Genomic DNA, 24,347 nt, shown 5'->3' with positions numbered 1-24,347 from the left:
GATTTCTCAAAATATCTAATTATGTCGAATTTCGACGGCCACGAGGCCAGCAGAGTGGAGGTTTCATGAACAGATTCGTCGAATCGTCCGGGATATCTTACAGGAAAAACAGCAACGCTCGCTAAAACGACATAGACTTTCCCATTTCGCGAGTCTCTCACTATGTTTGTGAGCTCACAGTTCTACGCCGAGACTCAGCCAAAAACGCCATTCAGCCGCGCCATAAGCCGGCGCTGACCCCTTTGTATAACATAAAAGTGCGAACTTGCGATCAAGGAATATGGTCTCAGACTCTTCCACCACCAAGAAGTTCGGCAATCTTGGTTGAAACGGCGGCAGGGTAGCCACGGCTCAGAGCCTCCTTTGCTACCTGAGCCGCACCATCTCGATCCTGCACTGCCAGGTAAGCTCGAATCATTGCTTCATATGTGCTCGGCTCGCGATGCACAAGAGAGACACGTGCATATGCTTGCTCGGCCCGCGAGATGTCCTTCTCGAGCGTCCAGCCATGGATCAACGCGTTGGCGATATAAGGGGTCATCTCAACCCTGCGCTTTGCCATGTCAGCAAGGTAACGTCCAGCGTCGCCGACTTGATGGTTCGCAACAAGCGACTCAAACAGTGCCTGGTATAAGCACGGCTGAAGACGAATGCGGGTGTCAGCAAGTACGGAATCAAAGAGAGCGCGAGCGCCTTCCATATCGTGCTGGACACAGCCCTTGGCGTGAATCAAGGATGCGAAATGTACCGCCTCGGGATAATCGCCGGCCGCGCGCATTTGTTCCAGTACCTGCTCGCCTGCAGCCATGTTGATAGGCTCAAGAGTGGCATGAGCATCAATGAGGAGCTTGTAGGTATGCATGGTAGGTCGTATACCCTTGGAAAGCATGCGCTCGTAGTAGCTCAAAACCTTGCTTCGGTCGCGCTTGGTAGTGAGAAAATACTGCATCAAGCTGTGGTAAGGAGCCGGGCGAGGCTTGTAGTTGGCGCAGCTTTCCATCTCCTCGAATATTTCTTCGGCGAACTTGTCATCACTCACGCGGCACAGCGCATTCACAATAGTGCCGTAAGTAACAGATGTAGGGCGCACACCAAGGTGGCGCATCTCCGCAAAGTAGAAAAGACAGTCGTCAATGCGTCGAGCCTTGCCAAGCTTGCCGATGAGCGCGTTGTACAAGAATGATGATGGCTCAACTCCCTCTGACTTGGCACGCAAGAAGATCTTAACTGCTTCGGAAGCTTCGTCGAAGGTCTTAGTGCTTTCCTTGAGAGTGGTAATGTAGAGGCCGTATGTGTTTGCACAAGGAGCAGCTCCCATATCAAGCAGGTCCTGATGATATCTTGCAGCCAAATCACGACGACCAGCCACCAGACATGCAGCAAGCATTGAGTCAAGTATGGTAACCCAGCCATGTCTCACAACGCGATATTGCGGAACATAGGGAACGTCTCGCTTAGCCATCTCAAGAATGTCGTGAGCAAGGTCGAGCTGGTTTTCTTTGGCAGAAGCAGTAATGAGCTTTGCATAAGCGAAGAACCGGGGATGACGACCAGCGCGACGAATGTTGCGGAACTTAGTCAAAGCCTCCGTCAACGTGGCCGCAGACTTTCCTTGTGATTTCTCGAGCAAATCAGTAATGGCAACAGAGCCCTTGTTGTCAGTTTGTCCGGCATATGGGTCGAAAGTGTCGTCGTAGACCGGCTGGACTGGTGCGGGTGGGGGAGGAGCCTGATAAGGAGCAAAAGGTGCGAGAGGAGAAAATCCAAGAGCAGATGCCGGGTGCGAGACCGGGTAGCGGTAGCTGTTCCAAATGCGACTAAGATCGCTGTGGTCGATGTTGATCAATGTCTTCTCAATCAAGTCTTCAGTAGAGACATCCGGAAGGATGGACCTAGATACGATCGTTTCCAAGAGGCAAGCGAACCTAGCAGGACCGGCAATCTCGGGAGCGGACTCGTCGAGAATGAGTCGGGATTGGATTTTGGTGAGCAAACATATGTCAGCGGGTAACAGCCTTGAGATGTGCTCTGGGCCCAACGACGCCACCAGATGCTCAGCAAGGCCATGCACGAGGCCGCCATTTTCGACCATCATGCGTAGGAGCTCCAGACTTGCTTCCACTCTCAGTGGCTTTCCTGACTCGATAGCTGACTGTCCAAGAAGCTCGATGGCTTCTTCAATTCTTTCAGAGATCTCCGCTTCAGTAGACTCAGAAGATTGACCCTGTCGGACCTTTGACCACATTTGTCGGGTCTGGTATAGGCCTCTCTCTGCATGGCCAATGCTGATAAAGGCAAGTGCCAGCATAGTTGAAGGTTCGATGAACGAGTAGGTTGCGGTTGAGTTCTCAAGAACACGCCAGAAGGGCTCGGCTGCGTCCAAGCTGGCGTTGCGAAGATGCATGGCAAGCATGGCCATGGCAGCAGGCGCAAGGTCGACATCGTTCTTCGCCAAGGCGTTGAAGGCCTTTGTGCTGATCGCTCGGTTGTTGCCATCTGCAGTTGTCAAAGTCATGCGAGTCAGGGCAAGAGCCGAGCTTTTCCGTGATAGCTGCGCAGTCATCTCAAAGGCGACATCAAAATCGCCAGCTTTGAGAACGGCAGGGAGGAAAGCCTCGGCGATAAGTGTGTCGCGAACAGCTTCACGCTTAAGATCGTTCCCTTCTGCAGCCTCAATTTGTGACATGAATTTCTTTGCCCCAACCAAGTCCTGTGACGAGGCGTAGGCATGTATCAGAGCGGCATAAACTTGGTCATCCATACGTTCAATGTTGTTCAGTCCAGAATTGTTGGCAATAGCAAGAGCTTTGTATTCATCGTACGCCTCGACAGCATTGCGAAGATCACCAACGGAACCGAAGGCCTTGATCATGGCCGGGAAGACATCACTGGAAGGCACCACCTCATCGCCTGACATGTGCTCGTAGAGTCGGATCATGTCTGAAAGGCGACGCTGCTTGGCGCAAGCAGTGATAAGAAGAGTGTAAGACTGACCAGAGAAGCGGACAGAGGAATTGGCGGAGTTATAGGCGGACAATGCAATGCTGAGCGATTGGTCTTCAGAAAAGATGGCATATTCCAGCGCGTCTGAGCGAAAGAGGAAGCTATCACCAGAGCCTTGAGGACCATAGCGGCTCGCCCTTTCTTCCAGAGTTTGCTTGGTGGCAGATGCATCTAGTGCTCTGACCGCCAAGGAGTCGACGAGCATAGCATATGTTTCGGCATCAGGGACAACGCTGCGGCGGAGCATGTCTGAGAAGACTTCCAATACTCGGGGGACCTTCTGGTGCTTGCCAGTGGTAAGTTCAATCGCCGAAGACATGAGCGCGCGATATGCTAGAGGGGAGGGCTGCGTAACTCCGGAGCGCAGCATAGCCTCGAAGTACCCAGGCACCTTAGCATGTTGGCCAGTCCTGATGAGATCGTAAAGCTGCTCTGCATACAATTCGGCATGAGCAGACACGGCCCGGCTAGCACGAGAGCGTGTAGCATCAACGGCTTCCCTCTGATTTGACGAGGCATCATGTAGCGTCACCGTCTTCTCGGAAGCAGCGTCGTCTTCTTCTCTAACATCCGAGAGCTCGATCCCCGCGGCAGCCTCGGCTTCCTGTTTCGACTTTGAGACTTCCTCAGCGATTGCCTCGTTGACTTGGGCGAATGCCAAAGCCTCAACGGCATCATTGTCGATTGCCTTGCTGAAGTTGTCGACTGCGGAAGTCGTGTAAGATCTCTTCAATGCGCCCCTCTCTTGCAGCAATTCAACTTCTTCCAAGCCGTCATCCAGCACGGCGCCTTCAACATCAGCACGTTCCTGGGCATCGGCATCGGCAGCCGACGAATCCTGTAGTCGTTTCTGAAAGTGGAACTGCTGTAAGTCGCGGACTTCGCCGTTCTTCTGATGCTTCTGCCATGCATCGTAGTACTGTGCCAGACTCGAATCATGATCTGCGGACTCTACTCTCCCCGTAAGAGCAGAGTGGGTAGCATGAAGGCCATTCTGACTGCCCTTGTCGCCCTTGCCAAGTCGATTAAGATAGGCCTTAGGATGGGTAGCTGTGTTTTGTGAGGCGTTGGACGACTGCGAGGCGGCTACAAGTGCGCCAGCAACACCATGGTTGAACGACTTGAAGGCAGTGACCGCGAGACGATGGAGACCGACGGTTGGCTTGACGAACACCATCTAGCCGATGTTGCGGAAGCACTTGCTAGAGGTGTCGCGCGGAAGCTAAAGGAAGAGCAGAAGCTGTGAATTGTTCGCCAACAAAAATCCAGTGTTTCCAAATCCAGAAAAGTGCGAGCCAGTCGGTGACAGTAGAAGCTTAGACGCACTACGAATGAGTGTTCATTGGACAGCTATTGCCAAATGTAGAAAAGACAGATGTAGATCAAACCAGGTGAACTTGTCGCAGAAAGTCGGGCAAGGCGAATTGAATGATTTAGAAATGTTAATATCAAAGAGGTTCGTTGAAAAGACTTGTTTCCGTAAAGTGTAGCTCCGTCCAGACGGGTGTTGCGCAAAGGACCAATTGGCTCCTAACACGGGTATACTGCCTGTCAATGGATGGTGAGAAGTGGGGATGGAATGCAGGTGGAGTGTGGCGAGGGATGGAAGCCACCGGATGGTGCGCTGTGTGTATGCTATAGTGGGAAAGTCGATCTAGAGAAGTGATCTAGGTATGTCGAGATGAATCAGAATGCACATGGTCACGAACGCTGGGAGGAAAAAAGATAATGTATGACGAACAGAGACACTGGTCCTGACGCACTCCAATTTTTTATCATTATGACTGCTGCCTTCCGCGATGCCTAGTAGAGTAAGGTACGACAGCTTGCGAGATGCGATTGGACACGACTGGCATTTCGCGCCTTCGATGCGATTCATTTTCCGTCGGTCGTCGGGCTTTGAGCTAGGCCGTGGCATTAGTCTGAACGCTAATCCTGCAATCCCGCTTTCCCGCGAGCACTAGAGTGTCTCCCGGGCTTATGTTCCTTGATGCACAGACCATACGCCGTCTCTCATAGGGCGCAGTCTGCCTCGAGCCAGATAGCATTCCGTATCAAGCTCGTCCTATTGTCTCCGGACAGCCCGCTGACCAGAAATCTGGTCGATCTTGTTCTTGAAACGCCCGTGAGATTCTTCGACAGGATTCTGAACCCAGTTTGACCGCCAATAAGCCCCCGCCCCGCCCGCTACAGCACCCTGTTTCGCCCGCTTCCTCCTGTCGTCCTTTCTTGGCTGCGCGGCGTTAAGCCTCTCTCTCTCGGCCGACGGGATTCTGCAGCCTCGTCGAGTCGCCGACTCGATAGCCAGTGGACAGCACCCACCACAGCTGAGGCCGCCCACTACTGACGCTACATTTGCAGCACAACCCAACCCCTCACTCCAGCATCGCTCGACCGTGCCAGGTATTATTCCTGTTCATAGCGGCCCATCTGAAGCCGTCTGCGATTCCATAGTCGTGTTGTTGCGTCTACTCTGCAGTCCTGTGGGATGAGTGAAAAATCTGTTGCCGTGTCCGCACCAGGCAAGGTATTGCTGGCTGGTGGGTACTTGGTCCTCGATAGGACATACAACGGCCTCGTCTTTGGTCTAAATGCGCGCATTCACGTCTGTGTCAAGCCCTTCAAATCGCTCTCTGGTGTAGTCTTTTCCGAAATCATTGTCAAGTCACCTCAGTTCCAAAATGCCGTTTGGGAATACGGCTATAGACATGCAGAACAGGACGGGGGTATGCAGGTGACGCAGTTAACGGCGTGAGTGTTTGACCGTCTTCTATTGCAATTGTTTTCTCTTTCATTCTGTTCGTCGGTCTTTCCTTCCAGCCTTTCTATGCTCGGACTATAGTTCATTTTCGCCCCTTGATCCATAAGTTGGCATTGAAAAATCTTTCCCTCGGTATCTGTGTGGTGCATGAATTTGTAGCCCCCGAATTGTTTCATTGGAATTGAAAACCTAGTACAAGTCCGTTCGTTCATACTCACTGTTTTGCTGCGTGTAGAGATGCCGATCTCAAGCTCAATCGCAACCCCTTCATCGAGACTGCTCTCGGCTACGCCCTGACATACATTGCGACTCTTACCTCTTCGAACATACCGCCGACGTCCGTCACCATTCTGGCCGACAATGATTACTATTCGACCTCTTCAGCCACTTTGACTGGAGCTCGCTTCCACGACTTCGGCGTGCCCCTTGCACAAGCTAATAAGACCGGCCTTGGATCTTCTGCGGCTCTAGTCACAGCATTCACAGCCGCCCTCTTGACTTACTATCTACCGTCTGACGTGTTTGATCTTTCTTCGGAGAAGGGAAAACGAACACTCCACAACCTGGCGCAAGCTTCTCACTGCGCAGCTCAAGGCAAAGTCGGATCAGGCTTCGATGTTGCATCGGCTGTCTATGGTAGTTGCCTCTACAGACGATTCTCACCTTCTCTGTTGGCAGATCATGACGAGCCAGGTTCGCCGCATTTTGCATCTCAGTTGCAGAACATCATCGAGGAGACCGGTAGCGTCGGCAAATGGGACACTGAAGTGCTCAAGGATCGTGTGAAGGTACCAAAGGGCATCAGACTCGTCATGTGCGATGTGGCCTGTGGCAGTCAAACCCCGGGAATGGTCAAGAAGGTCCTATCCTGGCGAGCGGACGCTGGTGATGCAGCCGAGAGCATATGGCAGGGATTACAGGAGGCAAATGAAGGTCTATCACAGGAGCTCGTCAGGCTCACTGAGTCCGACGATCACGACTACAGCTCACTGAAAGACAAGATCGAAGAGATCCGCAAGCGTATCAGGAACATGAGCTCCGAGAGTGACGTGCCAATCGAACCTCCGGCGCAGACGCAATTGCTGGATGCGTGCACAAAAGTCCCGGGAGTCATTGGCGGCGTCGTGCCTGGAGCCGGTGGCTATGATGCCATTGCCTTGTTGATTGAAGATCAGGAGGACGTTGTTGCTGGGCTGCAGCAGCTACTGCAGAAGTGGAAAGTCAAGGGGAAGGATAGTGCAGAGGGCAGCGTTGGAAAAGTCAGCATGCTCCGGGTGAAACAAGAAATGGAAGGTATCAGGCTAGAGGACGCCAAGGTGTACAAAGAGTGGGAATGAGACCTAGGGTGACGAGAAAGAAAAAACGGAATGGTGGGTAACGAGAGGACAAGAACCTCAGCACTCCTGATGCAAGGCCTTGGAACATGATAGTAATGAGAAGAGTGCTCTACATGGCTGCTTTGTGCTTTCTGAATCCCGTCCAGTATACCGCCGAGGCGACGCCCGCCACTGTCAAACCAAGGGCACCGGCGCCATAGTAGCTTGGCTTGAAGAGACCTTTCTCCAACATTCGCATATTGGAAAAGTATCTGCCGACGCCGTATGCAATGCATCCAGCACCCGTGCCGAGCAGTGACGCAGCGAGTAGATGTTCTTGTTGCTTATCGTCGTGTTCCGCTGATGACTTAGACTCGGACGATTCTTCAAGTCGGCGGGTGACGGTTGGTGGCGGACGACTTGATTGCATGAGCGCTTCAAGATCGATGCGGCTGAAGCGCTCAATGGCAGTGCCCAGAGCTACAAGGCCCAAGCCTGTACGGATCCAGGCAAGGAAAGTACGCTCGGCAGCAAGATGATCACGGGCTACAGAGCCTGTATTTTTGTAGACAGGCGTTTTCAGACGCGAAAGCAGAGTCATGACTGTAGATAGGCCGTAGCGTTTCTAGCTAGAGTGCAGCAATGTCGGTCTTGTTGATCTCAGATCCCAAAAGATGAGAAGGAGATGGTCGTCAATGTCTGTGTTTTTACAAGAGATGATAGACCCTGGCGAGCGTGCAACACTTTATCCCTTATGAGCGGCTGGTGGTCAAGGAGTGGTAGAGCACAGCAAATTTACCGCAATGACCTTGGGTGATATTCAGATATTCTCAATGTGGGGCAATATCGTGTATTGAATGTACAAGAATAACTTGCTTCGATTGCTCTTTGATCTTCGGTCGTGATGAAGAGACGTTCGCCCGCTCTATGGTTCCCCGAGAATATGGTATAACACACAAGCGTGGCTGACCAGACTTTTCTGCGAGGCACTCACAAGCTGTTGAGGCACAAGATAGACCCACTTCATACAAGCAAGTGGTGATAAGGTTCAATACGTGCCGGGCACTGGAGCAAAGAATGACATGATGGAGGTGCAATTAAGGTAGGGTAACAGTGCCACAACAGGGAACTCGAGCGGGTCTCTCTGGAGGCTCAGGGAAGAATATTAGGCTCTTCTCGGCAGTGATCTGCCCGTGGTCTGGTCTGGTGTGTGGCTTGTCCATTTATTCGGTGTCCAAGCAGTTCCCCCCGTCCCTAGACTCTCCTTTCTGTGGGGGTTTCCTCAACCACACCCGATAGCCGGAGATTTGTGTTTCCTTATAGGCTGAGAGGGGGCGGAGAGTGCTTGTCAAGGTGCATGTAGGAGCGCTTCTAGTAGCCCTACCGTACCACACTTGTCTTGTCTTGCTTGGGCCTTGCCTTGTATTGCCTTGCTTTATCTTGCCACGGCGAGGAGGTGATGAGACAACGACAACGTGATCATCTGCCCTTCAACAACCTAAACACTGTTGTTTGGTCATGATTGCCATATTTGTTGTCACTACTGCGCTTTTCATATTCTGCAATTAGCCATACCGTCTGTTTGAATACAAACATCGTCCTCTCGTTCGTCGTACACTCCTACCTGTACTCCATATTCGGCTGCCATCTCTCCGCTTTGCCAACGTGCGTCGTCACATATCATCATCATCATCATCGTATATCATCGTGACCTGGATTGTAGACTCGACATTTCGCAGTGCGCTATTCGTCAATCGCACAAAGTCTTCGTCTACTTTTCGTTCGCTTGACCGACCTTTTACTCCGATACCGCCTGTCCGCCAGTCTACTCCTACCTTCTTCATTTGCGCACAGTGATCTGGGATTCCTGTCGTCGCGTGTCTTAATCAAAACTGTTGTCACTGGCACAAGGTCAATCCAAAACACAGTCTTCCCTTTGAAGGCGATCGTGAAACCATCACACGTTGCAAGAAGTACAGATATCCCAACAAGCGACATTGATTACAGATACCAGAGCGACTGACATGGGCTGCAGTGGACTCAACGTCGTCAAATCCCAGTCAAGGATCCTCTGGACTGCCTCCTTCAGCCTCCTCACATACTCCTTTAGAGCCCACAGTGGGTCCGATATCAGCATCAGAAAGTTCCGAATTTCCATCCATCGCCATGCCACAGCCTGCCCTTGTGAGGCAAGATACCGTCGAAGCTATCGGACCTTCCACCGACCTCCCAACCCCACTTCTGCCCACTGGAGACCTGGCTGCCAAAGATGGTCATGTCATCATCATCAACCTGCTGCTCACATCTACTGGTACCAGACATCCTTACAAGATCGACGAGAAATACCTTTCCAAGAGAGGCGTCACAGCCCAGGCCCCTGATGGCACTTTCGATCCGTTTGTCATCAGCGTCTATACTCTGAAGGAGCTCATCTGGAGGGACTGGCGAGAAGGTACACACGCTCGAATCTGGTTTCACTGGCTAAGCTCGCATTGCTAACAGTCGTGCTTCTATTACAGAATGGGAACCCAGACCATCATCACCGTCAGCCATCCGATTGATACATTTTGGTCGACTGCTCGACGACAAGCTTCCTCTAAAAGGTATTTGAGCATCCCATATCCCAGACCTACATGTCGACTTGCGCTTACCAAATCCCTCACAGATTGTCGATTCAGCGAGCATGCGCCTAACGTTGTACATATGAGTCTCAAGCCCCAGGATATTGTCGATGACGAAGACAATGCCAAAGCCGCCAGCAAGAGTAGCATCAGACGCGGTCGTGATAGTGAAGAAAGCGAAGTTGGATGTCGCTGCGTCATCTTCTGAACGCCTAGTGACATGGTCTCTGATGCCTGCCTCAACTGTGGCCTAGTCACTTTCCGCGTCCGATTAGTGGGATCTCATCGAGATGTTGTCGGGTTTGACTGCATGGCGATGCTGTCAACTATGTACGACTTCCATATACACCGCCCAACAACGTCCATCGGCGGAAAACAGGCTCTCATGCGGGCGATCGACTCGCAGTCATTCTATCGATGCACAGATAGTTGTCGATTCCCATTCCGGCCCAAACGCCACTCAACAAACACCCTTTTGAGGGAGTAGAATGCTCCGCCTGGCTGCGGATGCATACCGAAACACCCCTCACGAACACAATAATACCATGGGGTAAGTCGTGATGCACAAGCGACGACCTCGTCCCAACAGCGTGCATATACACTTCACCGCCCACATGGGTACTCCACGTACTGGAACAAACTTCCAGATATCACGATGTATACCCTCCTGTTACAAACAGCGACGACATGCTAGCGGTCACTTGATTTTGATCTCGTTTGGACTTTTTCCTTCTGATTTTCCTTTCTGCTTCATCAGTTTCAAATTGCGGGCGTTCAGGGGCGGGGTTCTATTGCTTTCTCATCTCTTGTTCTTCTTCATCGAAAGCCAGATGTTCGTTTTGGCACAGATTCATTTTTCCTGATGAAGAACGCAGGGAGCGATGGCGGTCGTTGATGAGGCATATATACACACCATACAAGGGCAGGAGAAGTGGACAGATGCAAAGAAACCAAAGACGGAGAAATCTGTGCTCACGGCCAGCATGCCCGAAGTCTGTCGGACGTTGCAAGCTATGGACTTGTTCAGGTGAATGTGGGGAGATGTCGATATACGTTATTATTTTTGTAATCAACCAACTTGGCTCGGGGGAAACGCTAGTCTTCTTGGTTTCTCATCAGTAAACCTTTCTCGCTCGCTTGGTCTGCTCTGATGGCAGGCATCTCGCGGCGCTGTTTCCAGATCTTCCCTTCCTCGGTGATTGCTTTGAAGAGTGTGATGGCTAGGCAAGGAACGCCCTCCGAATTCGTGAAATGGTCTACCCATCACCACAATCGCACCAAGTCCTTCTCCCAACCCCCAACACAACAGCGAAACAAAACGCAAAATCACCAGTTCATCCTCAACCTCGCCTCCATCTCACTGTGGAAATCAGGCACCTCCCGGGCCTCCATACCAGTATAGACATCCTCCCACTGGATCTCCGTCTCGCGCCCAGCAAGCACATCAGCATGAACCTCGCCGACGGCGCCCGCACCAGCCGACAGGACCGCAGGCCTCCACTCGCCGGCGCGCACAATCTTCATCTCCATGCCGCGCTTGACGGGCTCGGCGAGGCCGAATTCGCGGCGCAGAAGCTCCATCTTGTGTGATTCTTGCACCGCGCGCCAGTTGGCTAGGCGCGACTCGAGAGGGTGTGCCGAGGATAGTTGCGGCACGGAGTGGTCTGTTGATTGGGTGGTCGGGTTGAGGGATAGGTTCGAGCGCAGCGTATCGTGGACTCCCGGGGCTGAGGGCGCGGACGGCTTGAGTGTGGTTTGGCTCGGGTGGGTCGCTGCGGGTACGATGCGGAGAGACTTTGGCATGGTGTGTCAGTCTTTGTGTTGTCTCTCGGTTTGTTCGTCGTGTGTTGTGATGGAGCAGCCGATGTCTGTATTCAAGGTGCACGAGGAGAGGGACATACCATTGTGGCGGTTGTGAAGTGTGTTGACGGTGGTATCAAATTTCAGTTCTTTAAATTTGGATGTTATCGAGGGTGTGAAACTGATGGAAGCAGGATGCAGAGAGAAAAGTGGGATGCAATAGTCTATTGAGATGATACAGGGAAGATAGTCGACAGGTGATGGATACACCTTAATGTGTTGCTTGCTGTAGGCAGCTGCAGCGTTGACGACACCGACCTCCGAGCTCTGTCTCTTTGCCAAGACTTTCATACTTGTATCCCATTCACTCCACCAAGTTCATCATAAGCAGTCAGTCAAGATGGCCGGGCAGACAATCATAATGTAAAATATGTGTTCTTGAGACTAGCTATCTAAACATTCTTTGCGTCAACGATACTGTACTATGACAACTGTGGTGCCGATTTCCTCCACAGTGCTACCATAATCATGCAGATGCCGATGATCAAGGCATCGAGTCAACAAAGAAACAAAGAAGCAAGTCGATACTAAAATAGCATGCTGGTCCAATCGAGGATAACGGCGAGACTCGGATCCAGCTTCGTCTCGGTGCGCTGTGCTGATCCAAAGCTGGCTGATGGTTGCAATGTAAAGAAACCTAGGTCTTACTGCTGACTGTGTGATACTCTTTGTATCCCATAACACTCATGTGACGACACCGAGAGGTCAATCCGTGCTTCTGAAAAAGCATTAGACCTCTCAGTGTCCCTTCCTCCATACGTCCCTCCAACGACCCTTGTCCCTGGTGCTGACACGTTCCTGTTCGCTTTGCTCCTCAATGCGAACCTTGATTCCAGCTTTGCCTGCTATGTGCGCAAACTTGGCTTTGGTGGGTGACTTCTTACTAGGTGAGGATGTCGAGCTTGCCCCCATAGATCCCTCAACGAACCGAGGAGTTCCTGGTGGGGATGACGGTGATGAGGGTGCCGCTGAAACGTTCTTGGTGGGCGACAGTCTTGCATCTCCAACGTTCGCGCCTGCGTTGCCGGACTTACGTGTCAGCAAAGGCATGTCACCGAGAGCTGCTAGATCGTTCAGCGTACCGTCATATTGAGAGACATATCCTTGAGCCAGACCTGCGACCTGTGCGATTGATGTTCCTGGCTTCCACTCCAGTTGGGAGCTCAACACACGTTGACCGGGATAGACGGCCTTGAAATAAGATGACTTCGAACTACTGTCTGGCTGGCTCCTGACCGAAAAGCTACGGCCACCATCCTTTGGTTCGCTAGCAGTCTGGCTCGCTGGGCGTTTACCATCATTTATGCTCACGTTCACTGGCGAGAGCTGCCTCTGAACCATAGAGGCTGTTCTTTCGGGAAAAGCTGCTTCTCCATTGCGTATCTGGATGAGGACAGATTCTTTGGACGAGGATGCTTCATGTTGTTTCGCACATCCGCCAAGCGCAGCCCAGGCCGTGTCGTCGGTCACCCCCCCACTCGAATCCAGACTCAGGAGCACATTCTCATTCTGTGGGCAGAAGATGGCTTCTTTGAGCGTGTCCAAGGATGCAACATTCAATTCAAGCGGTGGACGTCGAGTTGCTGTCTGCTGATCACTTCCTTGGGGCATCACGTCGACGGCGAATTGCTTGCCGCTGGCCTTGTCTTTGGTCGGCATCTCATTCGAGGAAGGTCTTGCGTCGTCAATCTGCGCGTTCATTGATGCTCGAAGTCCGGCACAGTAGCCGTCAAGCCAAACGCTACTCGACTGTGGTCCGATTGGCATACGACTTTCGCCAGCCCTGAAACCGTCCATGTAAGCAGAACCGGCATTCGACACTGGCAAACGAGTTGAAGATGTTGAGGTGTTCCGTTCCTGACGTGGGCGCACAGTTGTCTGAGGAACGGACTTGCCACCAGCGGTTGGATTCTCTTCGGTTGACCCATCACTAGCTCGGAGCAGGAGATCAGGGCGGCGACTTTTTGGACTCATGTTATGCTGCGAGCGGCGGTCGATGGGTTCATTCGCGGATATTGCACTGTCATCCTCTACTGGTTTATCAGATGTACCTTGCTGCTCGATAGTGGACGTGATGGTTGTATCGAAAGTAGTATCTGGGATAGTAGGATTCCAATTTGGGTTGTGACGCTCTTTCTCTGGTGTGCCTAGGGTGCCATCCGGTGTCGATAGGCACGCGTCTTCTCTTTGTTTGGAGCTATTCGATGAACGCTTTCGGGTGGCGGGATAGGCCTGCTTGTTCGCCGAATGGTCTCGTGGATTGGTGGGAAAGAAGTCAGCAGTAGTAAAACTTGCATTGCTTGACTCGTAGCCATAGGTTCGCTTCGAGTGCCCAACAGTCGCGGCAGCTCTTGTCTCGCCCACCCATGCATTGTGCGCCCTTACAGCCTCGGCCAGTGCAGGTGACGGCGAATTCGAATGAGCATGGCTTGGCTTGGCCTGTGGCACGTAAGGTCTGGTGCCGATGGATGCGGGCTGATAGCTGGGGCTCATTGGATTGAGTGAAGACTTATTGCTTTGGGCAGCTTCTGACTTGATGTCTGGATACCTTATCTCAAGAGCATGAGAACGACGAGGGGACCCCTTCTCGGAAGTCACAAAATCCCGCGCGGTCTCGTGTAGACTGTGACCCACCTCTGCGGCAGCCTGAGTCCTGGGGACCGTTGCCATGAAAGGCACCTGATTCTGAGTGGCTGATGGACCACCAGGAACCGCGCCAACAAATGGAATGCCCATATCAGTTGGTGGGACACCCATCATATTGAATAGAGGTGGTAATGTTCCTCCGTTGCTTGCCTTTGCAGCATATGTGGGGAGCTGACCTGGTAAAGCACCGTTGTGAGGTACGAAGAATCCCATTTCCATCTGAATGGGCATGGGAATTACTGCATTTCCAGCACACTGCATCATCGCCTGCGCCTCAGGGACGAGTCCATCATATGTCCAGTGGGAGACGGGAAGCTGGTCATCATGCTTGAACATGGGCAGCCCAACAAAGGGGGCTCCACTTTGCTGTTGTGGTGAAGGTTGCTCGTCGCCTCGCAACGAGCTATGCTCCGGGCTGTTCTTTTGTTGGTCTCTCAATGCCTTCGAGCTGATTCGAATGTCATTAAGACGAGTCACCAGCTCACGACGGGTCTGGACGAGTTGTTGGTATGCCTTGGAGGACATATTGCTCCGTTGCAACACCTCGAGCTTGTCAAGCTCTCTTGATTCCTGTTCAAGTTTGGCGTATTGTTTATCCAACGCTTGAAGCTGAATCGAAGTCGTCAAAGTGGGTTGTCGCATCCTTGGAGGCGCCGAGGTCCCGCTATGGCGTTGATCGCCCTGCCCCTGACCTGCACTACCTTCAACCTTGCCTGGTAGAAAGCTGCTCAGATTTGGCGCTGCAATATACAACTGCGGAAGCCCATTAATCTCGTTGACCGGCAGGAATTGGCCATCTACCACCTGAAGCAATCTGCCGCCTGGATCTTGTGCAACAAAGCCGTTTGGAAGATTCTTCGATGTCTCTTGCAAGGCAGCAGCACCAGGTGGTGGAGGGTAATTTGGAGCAAATCGAATTAGTCCTCCGTTCCTCTGAATTGCACTATATCCGAATCGGGGACTGCAAAGAGGAGACTGATCGCTTGGAACGATTCTTCCGCCAGCAGTGACCCGGAGACCAGGTGGCGAGCCATGGTCCTTGAGAATCTGCTCGGCCTTTGTCTTTTCGAGTGACGGGGTAGGTGAAGGGCCATAGCGATTGAGACCCGAACGCAGCAATTGATTGTTGGGATCTATTTCTGCCAGGACCGGACCACTGCTTCGACGAGGCCCAGCAGGAGGATGCAGAGAGTCGGACGCCGCGAAGGAGCGAGTCGATCGTGCGGCGAACGAGTGAGCGTTGCGAAGAACATGGTCTGGTTCTACATCAGCTAGGTATCTTGCAGCATCTCCAACTAGCATCTTTTCTGGAGGAGGCGAATCCTCCACAAGATGCAACGCGGATGCTTCATGGTGAGCAAAGGACACATCTTGTGTCACGTCTGATGTGCGATGAGTTGACGAGGCGAGCATTGTGACGATGATAGAGTTAACCACGCGGCTCGCATCACTTCACAAGCCATGCTAAAGGAACAAGAAGAGATGCGTACACGAGGGGCCAGGGTAGTGATGAGAGAGCTTCCCTGTATGTTCTCGGCTCGGCAACCCTGAAGACTTGTTGTAAACAATTACACACCTTTGATGGCCCCGTATCCAGCCCCTGTTTCGATTTTCTGAGCAGGCTCATTAGACGCAGAATCACGTAACGCAAGCAACTGCTCTGCCGAGTAGGCTCGGCGTGCAGAGTTCTGCGTCATGACGAGATGGATCGGAACTACCCAGGTCCGGTTAATTCCAAGCAGATGATGAACAGATGGCAAGATGAGTGCTGTGTGTTCATCAAGGATCCTACTTCCTCGTCCCGGTGGACAAAGTCAGTCGAGAAAAGCAGCTCTAAGCCCGAGTGGTAGAAGGTTCACCACTCTTACGAGGAGAAGAGGCTTTCTATGAACGAAGTTGTTCTGTATGCAGTTCTGGTAGACTAATAAGAGTTTCCAAAAAGCGAGTGTTGGCAGAAGTAGAGCAATGATTCAATGAAGACAGATTACGATGATTTCCAAGAGTCTGCTGCGTCGCATGTGCATATAGAGGTGACCAGGAGATGGTTTCCAGAAGTTGATTGTAGTCATGGCCGGACTGTAGTCCGTCGTGAGCGGGTAGCACTTTCCTGTTGTAGACGTCGTTACTGAACAAAATACTATGCTTTTCTGATGGAAGGAGAAGGTGACAGCAGTTTTCAGGTTACTGCCTTCAATTATTTGACATGCAGTGCTCAGCTTGGTGCACAGATGGCAGAAATGAAGCAGGCACGGTGCTTGCGTCGGTTCCCATTGCAACTGCCATGTTCTGTGACCATGGAGTAACAATAGAGGCAACGTTACACGGACCATGTTCGGGAGTTCGACTAGGTAATGTTCATGCCAGGAAGTGCCTTGAGTAAGGTACATGGGAGAGGCGGCGCAACCCGAACGCTCCCACTACCTATGTGTGCAAGATCGCACGTGTGGATACACAGCCAATGCTTGAGAGATTGAATGATTTCATACAGAGCTGTGAAGACTTCTTGCTACCTCAGTGTAGGGTTTATGAGCTCAGTCGAGAAATGTTGTCGAGCTGAAGGCCTCTGCACTCTTCGTGGCCATCTTAGCTGCAGAACCTCAACTACCTTGACTCTACCGGCGAGCTCTGGTGGCGCGCGCTGTTGATGGTGCGGGCTCGAAGGCATCGTCATCATCAGAGATCTCATCGTCGCTCTACACAAAATTAGTCTGAGAAAGTCAATTATATAGACCGCAGGTAGACTTACAGGCTCTTGTCGGCGGCCACGACCTCCAGTAGCTGTACGAGGCGGTTTCGAACTGGCCGACTGAGAGAATGACAAAATAGTTTGCTTCCCAGAGGACGCTTTGGTCGCAGTTGTGCGCGCTGGAGTCTTTCGAGTTGGTGCTGCCCTCGTGGAAGCCCTACTAGTGGTTTGTTTGACGAACAGTCCATCGTCCGCGTCGTCCTCTCCATCATCATCATCATCATCATCATCGTCATCGTCAATCATGATCACATCCTCGTCTTCTTCATCTTCATCTTCATCGCTATCCTTGCGTCTATTCCTAGCAGTGGTCTTCTTGGCTGGCTGCGCCTTTGACTTGGCAGCTGCTGTTTTGCGCGTCGTACTCGTAGCCTTCGACGCTCTTCCACGACCCCTACCTCGGGCGGAAGTAGTCTTTTTTGTCGATGCGACCGCTACTGTATCATCACCCTGTTCATCTGCCTCCTCGTTGTCAGATCGTATGAGGGCGCCAGGCTGGTTAGTCCACTCTCCGTCGAAGTCGCTATCCCAACCGTCAGGCTTAGGCTTGAGCTTCCCCTTGTGAACTCGTTTCAGATGGCCGCTAGCGAAGAGGTCTTCGAGCTTGGATTTGTATTCTTCCATGGCCGCGGTGATTTCAGTCTCATCCTCGTTGTCCAGCGTCTTCAAGTGTCTGACCTGATTGGCAAGACTCTCATTGACGAACATTTCCATTGCATGCTTATCATCCTTGTCCACGAATTGACTGACAGCATCTCCGAAGGAGTTTTGTGGGAGAATAGTAAGTGACTGAGCTGTGAGGAACTCACGTACAAGCTTCTCCACCTTGACAGAGTCGATGCTCATTTGGGCCATGACTGACTCTTCAGGCATCTCTGGTTCAGCTTTAGTCTTTTTCGTGCTGGTTTTCTTGCGATAAAACTGAACGACGTCGTTGACATTAGCCACCTTGTCGACAAACCTGTTTGAGAAGCGCTGTGGATTTTCACAGTCGAATCTTCCGCCCTCGGGCGCAGTGTACTCGACCCGTAGTCGAACCAACGGTAAAGGCGGCTCCGAGTCGTCATCTTCCTCATCATCTTGAGCCTCTCGCCAATTTCTTTGTGCTTCCTTGATAAGATCCTCTACGATGGCTATGAGGTGCCTTGTAATTTCTGGTCGATTTTCATCTTTCATTGCGATACGCTTCATGCTACTGTCTTCCTGGAGTACAATTTCCTTCATGACGAATGGTCGGATGCTCTTCAGTCGAATAGGCTCCGATTTGAACTGTTTGCCAGTAATGCTGACGATAGCTACACGCTTTGGCACAGCTTCTCCGGGCATAAGAGATGTCGCAACAGACGAACCAGGCTGCATGACGTGAAAGTTCATTTCGGGATTGTATCTTGGTTCGATGAGACATTCGTGTTCATGGCCCCAAACGACAAGATCGAGAAACTCAGGCAGGAAATTCTCAGGCAGGTAGCCTGTCTCCGTGTATGCATGACTGGGAATGTCAGTGAGGCTCACTCAGGTGGCACTACTCTCGGGTATAAACTTACTGGTTTTGATGAACGCTCATGAGATTGAACCAATCTGACTTCTGAGCACTCGGCTGAAAGAACTTGACTCTTCCATCCCGGAAAGTACGAAATAGCCTCTCATCGCGGACATTGCTCATGCCATACAATGCGAGTTTCGTCCGACCTTTTTGGAGAAGTACAGGCTTGATCAGAATGTTGTCTGATTCCGGCGTTCGGCCGTAGTAGTTGACCAGGCCTGCGATCTGAAGTAGATCGAGCGCAGCAAGATGGCCTTCCTAGCTAACCTCAGCGGTATGTAATGACGGCTTAGCAGTGACTCGAACGTACCCCTGACGGATCATCATGGTTTCCGTGGATCGAGAAGACCGGTATTGCCACATTTATGTCGGGATCCTCGTAATTGACATGATTAAAGGCACTAGACATCCATGTAAATATGATTTGCGAACGGATAAGATCTAGACATCAAAGCACAAACCCTTGAAAGTTCTCAGATGCATCACTCAGCATTTCCAATTCACATGGCTTTTCCCCGTAGCAATTCATCCGCAAAGAACGCATGACCTGATACATGGACTTCCGAGAAGGTTTGTTCTCATGAAAGAGGTCACCAGCCAGCAAGACCATGTCCACATCGCGCTCCTTGGCTAGACACATAACCTCATGAAACGACTTCCAGCTATCATCGCCACGGATGGGATCTCGCTCATTGTAGCCGACATGGCTGTCTGTTGCAACTAGGATACGAATAGTGTCGGCCGCTGAGATGGTCAGAGTTTGAGCATGTATAAATTGGGTCATAAAGCAGTCCAACCTGACGCATTGCTAAGCGGGGGCATCTTGCTGCAGTGTGGTATTGCAGTATTATGTGTACTGAGTAAAACTCCAAAAGGTCCTGGAAGTGTGTCGCCACATGAGCTCCTCTTGCGATGCTGGAGCAATTAGGTCGTTTACGGGATCACAATCTGATCAGAGGCACCGTATCACCATTATTGCACAATACACAGTGGCTGCCTACCTGTCTACCGAGTGTCTTTTCTAGGAAGACGTGTAACGCGTAGAGAGGTTGGGTCTGTGCTCTCATCTACTGGATCACTCTTTGAGGATGTGCGGTGGATGCATTGCATGACCAGTGTTTAGACGCAAGTGAGAGAGACCTCGAGTCAGGATTTCTCACCACGACACCCTCTACCATGCGGGCTTGGCGGTCTTCTTCCCCGTCACAGGGTTGATAGACAATGCGAATGTAGATGCGACTTGACCAGCACAGGTATCCAGTACAGAACAGAACACGATGCGTCCAACATCCCTGTTACAAGGCGCTCGGTCGGTGTGGAAAGGTCAGTAGCCGGCATAGTCAATCACACCTCATCACCTTTGACTGACCACATCTCTAGGACCTCATATCGTCCCGTAAGTTGGAACTTTTTATCCCACGCGAAAGAGGTGGCACAGAGAGTTACCAGAGGCGAGGATAGTCACTATCTCGACCAGAAACCCCACCGTGGAAATGAAACGAGTCATCTAACTTAGGGCGCTCGCGACAGTCTCCCGATCATCCGTCCGAAGCAAGGCGAGCGCGCACCGCCAGTCAAGACCCAGGCACGCAGCGCTACCATCCTACCCAACTTTGTCGGCCTCATCTTCCAGGTGTACAATGGCAAGATCTACAACGATGTGCGCATCACTGAAGATATGGTGGGACACAAGCTAGGAGAGTTCTCGCCGTGAGTGCCATCTTATTTTTGGACCCAGGCCTGGCACGGTAGTGGTACTGACGAGATCTCTCCACCGCACAGGACAAGGAAACGATTCACGTACAAGCACTCGAAGAACAAGTAGAGAGGTGTTGGAATATAGGGTGTTGCGCTGGATTGAATGCATTGGGCGGCGTTGTGAAAGGTTTACCATGACTTATATGGTTGTAACACATCTTGTCTCATACCATATCGTCAATATCGGGCTTGCTTTGGCTCCGGCTTTTATTTCCTATTTCTCGGTAGTATGTATTGTCGTGATTCTCTCTTCGTTCTATCCGCAAAACCCCAACGCCAGAAGGACAGCTCGCCGGCCATCATGTCATTGCCACCACCGCAGAACCACCATAGAACGCCGTGTGCACCAGGGTATTCCTCTTAACCAATTTTCTACCGATAGAACTCCCCTCGCTTGACGTTCACACCATATTCGCCAACAGCCATGCCCAGATCTTCCATGGTCAAGACCGTACGTCCACCGGATGCACCTCCGCCACCGCCACCATATCCTGGTCTCGGTCCGCCAAGTTGCGCTCCTTTTGAGGCGTCTTTACCCTTTCCTTTGCCAGCGCCCTCGTCTCCCCCCGTCGTTGGCATCATGCCAAATCCAGCTGCACCACCGAGTCCAGTGAGGGGATTGTTGGACGTCGTGTTGGTCGAACGGATGCGAGAATATTGATAGGCATCAGCAGCGATGTCTGCGATGAACTTTTGCGTCGCCAATGCGAGCATTCGCGCTAGATGTGGTGATGTCTGCGGTGGCGGTGGTAGGCCTGCCAAGGTGAGATAGTAGTTGGTGACTGCGTCTGGTATCTGGATCTGGTGTTAGTGTCTGAAGCTCCTACACCATCACTAAATCTGGACAGGAGCAGCATACAATCGGCGCATAGTCGTCCATTTTACTCAAGAAGTCGCGCAAAGCAACATCTTTCTTTGCTGGCAAACGTGTCTCTAATGTTGGCACTTCTTGATCTGGCATCATATCGTTGGCGCCATCTAGGTTCATTCCTTGGGGCGCAGAAGCATCCTCATCGACATCATCAACAACAGCATCGTTGACTTCCGGGTCCTTATCCTCGTCGTCTTTCTTCACAGTATCATGGACGTCCTCGGCTGTATTCATTTCATTGGCCTCAGTTGATGCTGGAGCATCATCTTGCGTAGCCTCCACTTTCACGTCCTGTTCGCTTGACGCGAGCGCATGCTCGGTTTCATGGTTGTCAGCCATGTCGCCTGGTTCAATGAAAGGTGCACTGTGCGCAGATTGATGATCCCCTTAGCAGTAAGAGATATATGATGGAGTAGAACAACAGTTGATCGTATACCTCAGTAACTGTTATGTCTTGGCGTGGCCCGCAATGGACGCAGCCTTAGGGTCGCGGCTCAGAAAGGTGGTCGACAACCTCATGTTGCGGACCATGCCGAAGTTACCCCATCTAGCACGCCTCTTCTGCAAACATGCATCGCAGCGCAGTCCTATATTTGTACCACATAAGTGTCTGCAGCCAAGAATAAATATATTGCAAGGTACCGTGGCTGACAGACGGAGCGATTTCTATGGCTATGTAATGTCGTCAGGATTCGATCGGTCGATGAGGTTGCATCTCTTTTCGAGGATCCGCCAGGCCGCTGTGTCACCTTCCGAACCGCCATCCAATTTAGGACTGTCTCTCATGGACGACCATTTAGATTGATGTATCCTTTTCCTTGAGTCCTGTCTTCGTCTCCACGTGCTCCTGACTCAAGTGCTTCCTCGCAATAAAGATGCTCATCACAATTCCTACGCCTGCAACAGCCGTCATTAGTATCCACATATCTCGTAGACTGTGTGCAAATGCCGCCTTCACGGCCTGTTGCTGGAGCGGGTCGGTGATTGTCTTGATAATCTCGACGTTGGCGGATGCATCACCTCCGGTGAAGTCCTCAATGAGACTCGTTGATAAGCCTGCATCTACCAATCGAGGCTTTTGCGAGGCCATGCCGTTCTGTACCACAACACCAGCTATCACGATTGACATGGCAGTGGCAAGATTTCTTACGAATCCGAAAGTCGATGTGGCTGTTGCGACATCTTCTTGCTTGACAGATGCGTGTAGAGCTATCATGGGTGGCTCGAAAAGGAGTCCAGCTATCCATCGTAAGCTGAAACGTTCCTGCAAGAAAAAACAACATCAACATACCTCCTACTCCGGCGACCACCTCAAAGCCAAGTACCATTCCAAGGGATGAGTTTTCATCTATCATGAGATAGAGACCATTTCCAATCACCAGAAGTACAAGGCCTGCCCAGATAAGCTCTTGATACCGTCCAGTCCGATGAATTGTGAAAGCACAGAAAATGCCTCCAAGAGCCTCTGTTACTGTAAGGGGTAATATGTACAAACCTGAATGCAATGGCGAAGCTTGCATCACGGATTGGAAGTAAAGAGGAAGGTAGTACTCGCCCGCGATAAAGACCTAGCGAACAGTCAGTGATCAGCCCGTCATCGTCATACATTGAATCTTACGAAGCCGTGGCAGAAGACGACAAGAAGGCATGCCGCATTGGACACGTTACGGAATATTCTCATGGGCATCAAAGGGTAGCGGGCAAATCTTCTCTCGCTCACAACGAAGAAGACACTCATCAAACAACCGAATACTATCAGACAGATAACCTTGGGCGAGTTCCATGGGAAGATGACACCTCCGAAATCGAGTCCGAGGAGGAGCATAAGTGTCAAGCCAAGGATAGAAAAAGTTCCCAGCCAATCGATGGCTTTAACACCATCGAAAGCTCTTGTTCTTGGATTATGAACGTCCAGGCAGATGAAGAGAAGAGCGAACGTCATTCCCTGACGAATACAGCTGTTAGTAAGAGGCAGAGTCAATTCTAGTTCAACATGATCACAGTACCTGCAACGGGAGGTTGACCCAGAAGATCCAGCGCCATGATACGAATTCAGTGAAGGCACCTCCAATGATGGGACCTACGCCGCCAGAAAGAGCCCAGATGAATTCAAGAAGACCTAGGTATAAGCTACGCTCTCTTACCGAGAACAAGTCCGATATCGTGATATTGGTCAACTGTATCAGACCTCCACCAGCAATTCCCTGGAGAGCTCGTCCGGCAATCAATGTGGCCATGTCCTTAGCAGTGGCACAGATGATAGAGCTGACAAAGAACCATGCTACAGCTAAGAGAAGCATGGGTTTCCTCCCCCAAATGTCAGACAATTTAGCCAGGATGGGGGAAGCCGCTGCATTTGCCAATAAGTAAGCTCCTCCGATCCAAGTGTATCCCGAGGCAGAGTGAAGCTGAGCACTGATGGTGGGAATGGCTGTTGCAGTAATTGTCTGGTCTAATGCTGCTACGAATAGGGCAAGCTAAAAGTGGTGAGTAGACCCACATGAGCGTGGCAGTAGTCGTCAATGCTACTTACATTAAGGGCCACAAGAACAGCAACAAGTCTTAACTTGCTGCGTTGTGGTATATCTTGGATCGGCTCTTGTTCGAGAGCCTCCAGAGGCACATGTTCATCAGGTCCCAATGGTGAAGTCAGAGGGTCTGAAGACCGACCCTGTTCGGTCTCAATCACTAGACTTCCTTCTCGCTCTCGACTCATCTTTCGAAGCAGTCAAGTTAGAATAAGGCACGATAAAAGCCCAAAAGATGGAAAGAATCGAAAAGAATGCGAGGTCAATCCCGAAGCACACTAGGCAACACCTTGTGGGTGAATATTTACAGTACCAACGATGACTACATGATTATATGCGGTAGAGGCGTCAAAGGCAGAGGCTTTTGACCTGGATCTGAGATCGTATCAGACCTTCCTATTTGAGGACGGTAGGTGTCTTGGCAAAAGCGGTGGATCCCAGGCATTGTTAGTTGACTTGTTCGCCAGAGAATGAATTTCAGGTAACCACAATATGAGGAAACATCCTTGATGCAATCTCTACGCTCTGTGAAGACATGGCTATAGTAAAGGTACTGACCATGACATTAATGCTAGTGCTATTCCATCAACGCGAACGACTTTGCTGTAGAGTATTGTTTCACCTGAGATGATCACCCATGATATGCTATTCTCTTCGTGCAATACTCTGACCAAACTTGCGTATCTGCTCGAGG

At 51.3% G+C, this 24,347-nt stretch overlaps 11 protein-coding genes across 12 annotated transcripts; 3 read left to right on the top strand and 8 right to left on the bottom strand.

Annotated features, from left to right (window-relative positions):
- Nucleotides 1-286: 286 nt before the first annotated feature.
- On the bottom strand, nucleotides 287-4,180 carry AAFC00_006957 (uncharacterized protein; the record flags this gene model as incomplete). Its single annotated transcript, XM_069346990.1, has 1 exon — nucleotides 287-4,180. One exon carries the CDS (start codon nucleotides 4,178-4,180, stop codon nucleotides 287-289), a length of 3,894 nt encoding a protein of 1,297 aa, XP_069199867.1.
- A 1,311-nt stretch (nucleotides 4,181-5,491) lies between these two features.
- Nucleotides 5,492-7,101, top strand: AAFC00_006956 (uncharacterized protein; the record flags this gene model as incomplete). The annotated part of the gene is made up of 2 exons (XM_069346989.1): nucleotides 5,492-5,754; nucleotides 6,000-7,101. The coding sequence occupies 2 exons, from the start codon at nucleotides 5,492-5,494 to the stop codon at nucleotides 7,099-7,101; spliced, it is 1,365 nt and encodes a 454-aa protein (XP_069199866.1).
- A 109-nt stretch (nucleotides 7,102-7,210) lies between these two features.
- On the bottom strand, nucleotides 7,211-7,681 carry AAFC00_006955 (uncharacterized protein; the record flags this gene model as incomplete). The annotated part of the gene is made up of 1 exon (XM_069346988.1): nucleotides 7,211-7,681. One exon carries the CDS (start codon nucleotides 7,679-7,681, stop codon nucleotides 7,211-7,213), a length of 471 nt encoding a protein of 156 aa, XP_069199865.1.
- Nucleotides 7,682-9,052: 1,371 nt separating this feature from the next.
- On the top strand, nucleotides 9,053-9,909 carry AAFC00_006954 (uncharacterized protein; the record flags this gene model as incomplete). Its single annotated transcript, XM_069346987.1, has 4 exons — nucleotide 9,053; nucleotides 9,116-9,532; nucleotides 9,600-9,683; nucleotides 9,746-9,909. Coding segments are annotated over 4 exons (666 nt in total).
- A 1,118-nt stretch (nucleotides 9,910-11,027) lies between these two features.
- AAFC00_006953 (uncharacterized protein) lies at nucleotides 11,028-11,605 on the bottom strand (the record flags this gene model as incomplete). Its single annotated transcript, XM_069346985.1, has 2 exons — nucleotides 11,028-11,495; nucleotides 11,603-11,605. 2 exons carry the CDS (start codon nucleotides 11,603-11,605, stop codon nucleotides 11,028-11,030), a joined length of 471 nt encoding a protein of 156 aa, XP_069199863.1.
- Nucleotides 11,606-12,299: 694 nt separating this feature from the next.
- AAFC00_006952 (uncharacterized protein) lies at nucleotides 12,300-15,620 on the bottom strand (the record flags this gene model as incomplete). Its single annotated transcript, XM_069346984.1, has 2 exons — nucleotides 12,300-12,622; nucleotides 12,677-15,620. 2 exons carry the CDS (start codon nucleotides 15,618-15,620, stop codon nucleotides 12,300-12,302), a joined length of 3,267 nt encoding a protein of 1,088 aa, XP_069199862.1.
- A 155-nt stretch (nucleotides 15,621-15,775) lies between these two features.
- On the bottom strand, nucleotides 15,776-15,904 carry AAFC00_006951 (uncharacterized protein; the record flags this gene model as incomplete). Its single annotated transcript, XM_069346983.1, has 1 exon — nucleotides 15,776-15,904. The coding sequence occupies one exon, from the start codon at nucleotides 15,902-15,904 to the stop codon at nucleotides 15,776-15,778; it is 129 nt and encodes a 42-aa protein (XP_069199861.1).
- Nucleotides 15,905-16,819: 915 nt separating this feature from the next.
- AAFC00_006950 (uncharacterized protein) lies at nucleotides 16,820-19,318 on the bottom strand (the record flags this gene model as incomplete). Its single annotated transcript, XM_069346982.1, has 6 exons — nucleotides 16,820-16,900; nucleotides 16,954-18,442; nucleotides 18,498-18,754; nucleotides 18,807-18,897; nucleotides 18,958-19,240; nucleotides 19,294-19,318. 6 exons carry the CDS (start codon nucleotides 19,316-19,318, stop codon nucleotides 16,820-16,822), a joined length of 2,226 nt encoding a protein of 741 aa, XP_069199860.1.
- Nucleotides 19,319-19,773: 455 nt separating this feature from the next.
- Nucleotides 19,774-20,321, top strand: AAFC00_006949 (mitochondrial 37S ribosomal protein uS19m; the record flags this gene model as incomplete). The annotated part of the gene is made up of 4 exons (XM_069346981.1): nucleotides 19,774-19,819; nucleotides 19,877-19,892; nucleotides 20,027-20,206; nucleotides 20,279-20,321. 4 exons carry the CDS (start codon nucleotides 19,774-19,776, stop codon nucleotides 20,319-20,321), a joined length of 285 nt encoding a protein of 94 aa, XP_069199859.1.
- Nucleotides 20,322-20,626: 305 nt separating this feature from the next.
- Nucleotides 20,627-21,464, bottom strand: AAFC00_006948 (uncharacterized protein; the record flags this gene model as incomplete). 2 transcript variants are annotated; one of them, XM_069346980.1, is made up of 2 exons in its annotated part: nucleotides 20,627-21,049; nucleotides 21,114-21,464. In XM_069346980.1, the coding sequence occupies 2 exons, from the start codon at nucleotides 21,462-21,464 to the stop codon at nucleotides 20,627-20,629; spliced, it is 774 nt and encodes a 257-aa protein (XP_069199857.1). The 2 variants fall into 2 exon arrangements, with proteins under 2 accessions (XP_069199857.1, XP_069199858.1); XM_069347850.1 differs by having other exon boundaries at nucleotides 21,114-21,242.
- Nucleotides 21,465-21,921: 457 nt separating this feature from the next.
- On the bottom strand, nucleotides 21,922-23,841 carry AAFC00_006947 (uncharacterized protein; the record flags this gene model as incomplete). The annotated part of the gene is made up of 5 exons (XM_069346979.1): nucleotides 21,922-22,364; nucleotides 22,417-22,693; nucleotides 22,744-23,070; nucleotides 23,132-23,602; nucleotides 23,659-23,841. The coding sequence occupies 5 exons, from the start codon at nucleotides 23,839-23,841 to the stop codon at nucleotides 21,922-21,924; spliced, it is 1,701 nt and encodes a 566-aa protein (XP_069199856.1).
- Between the last annotated feature and the right edge of the window lie 506 nt (nucleotides 23,842-24,347).

The sequence above is a fragment of the Neodothiora populina genome (assembly GCF_041146345.1).
Source record: "Neodothiora populina strain CPC 39397 chromosome Unknown canker_contig_8, whole genome shotgun sequence".
Lineage (NCBI taxonomy): Eukaryota > Fungi > Ascomycota > Dothideomycetes > Dothideales > Dothioraceae > Neodothiora > Neodothiora populina.
This window is presented reverse-complemented; position numbering and strand designations above follow the sequence as displayed.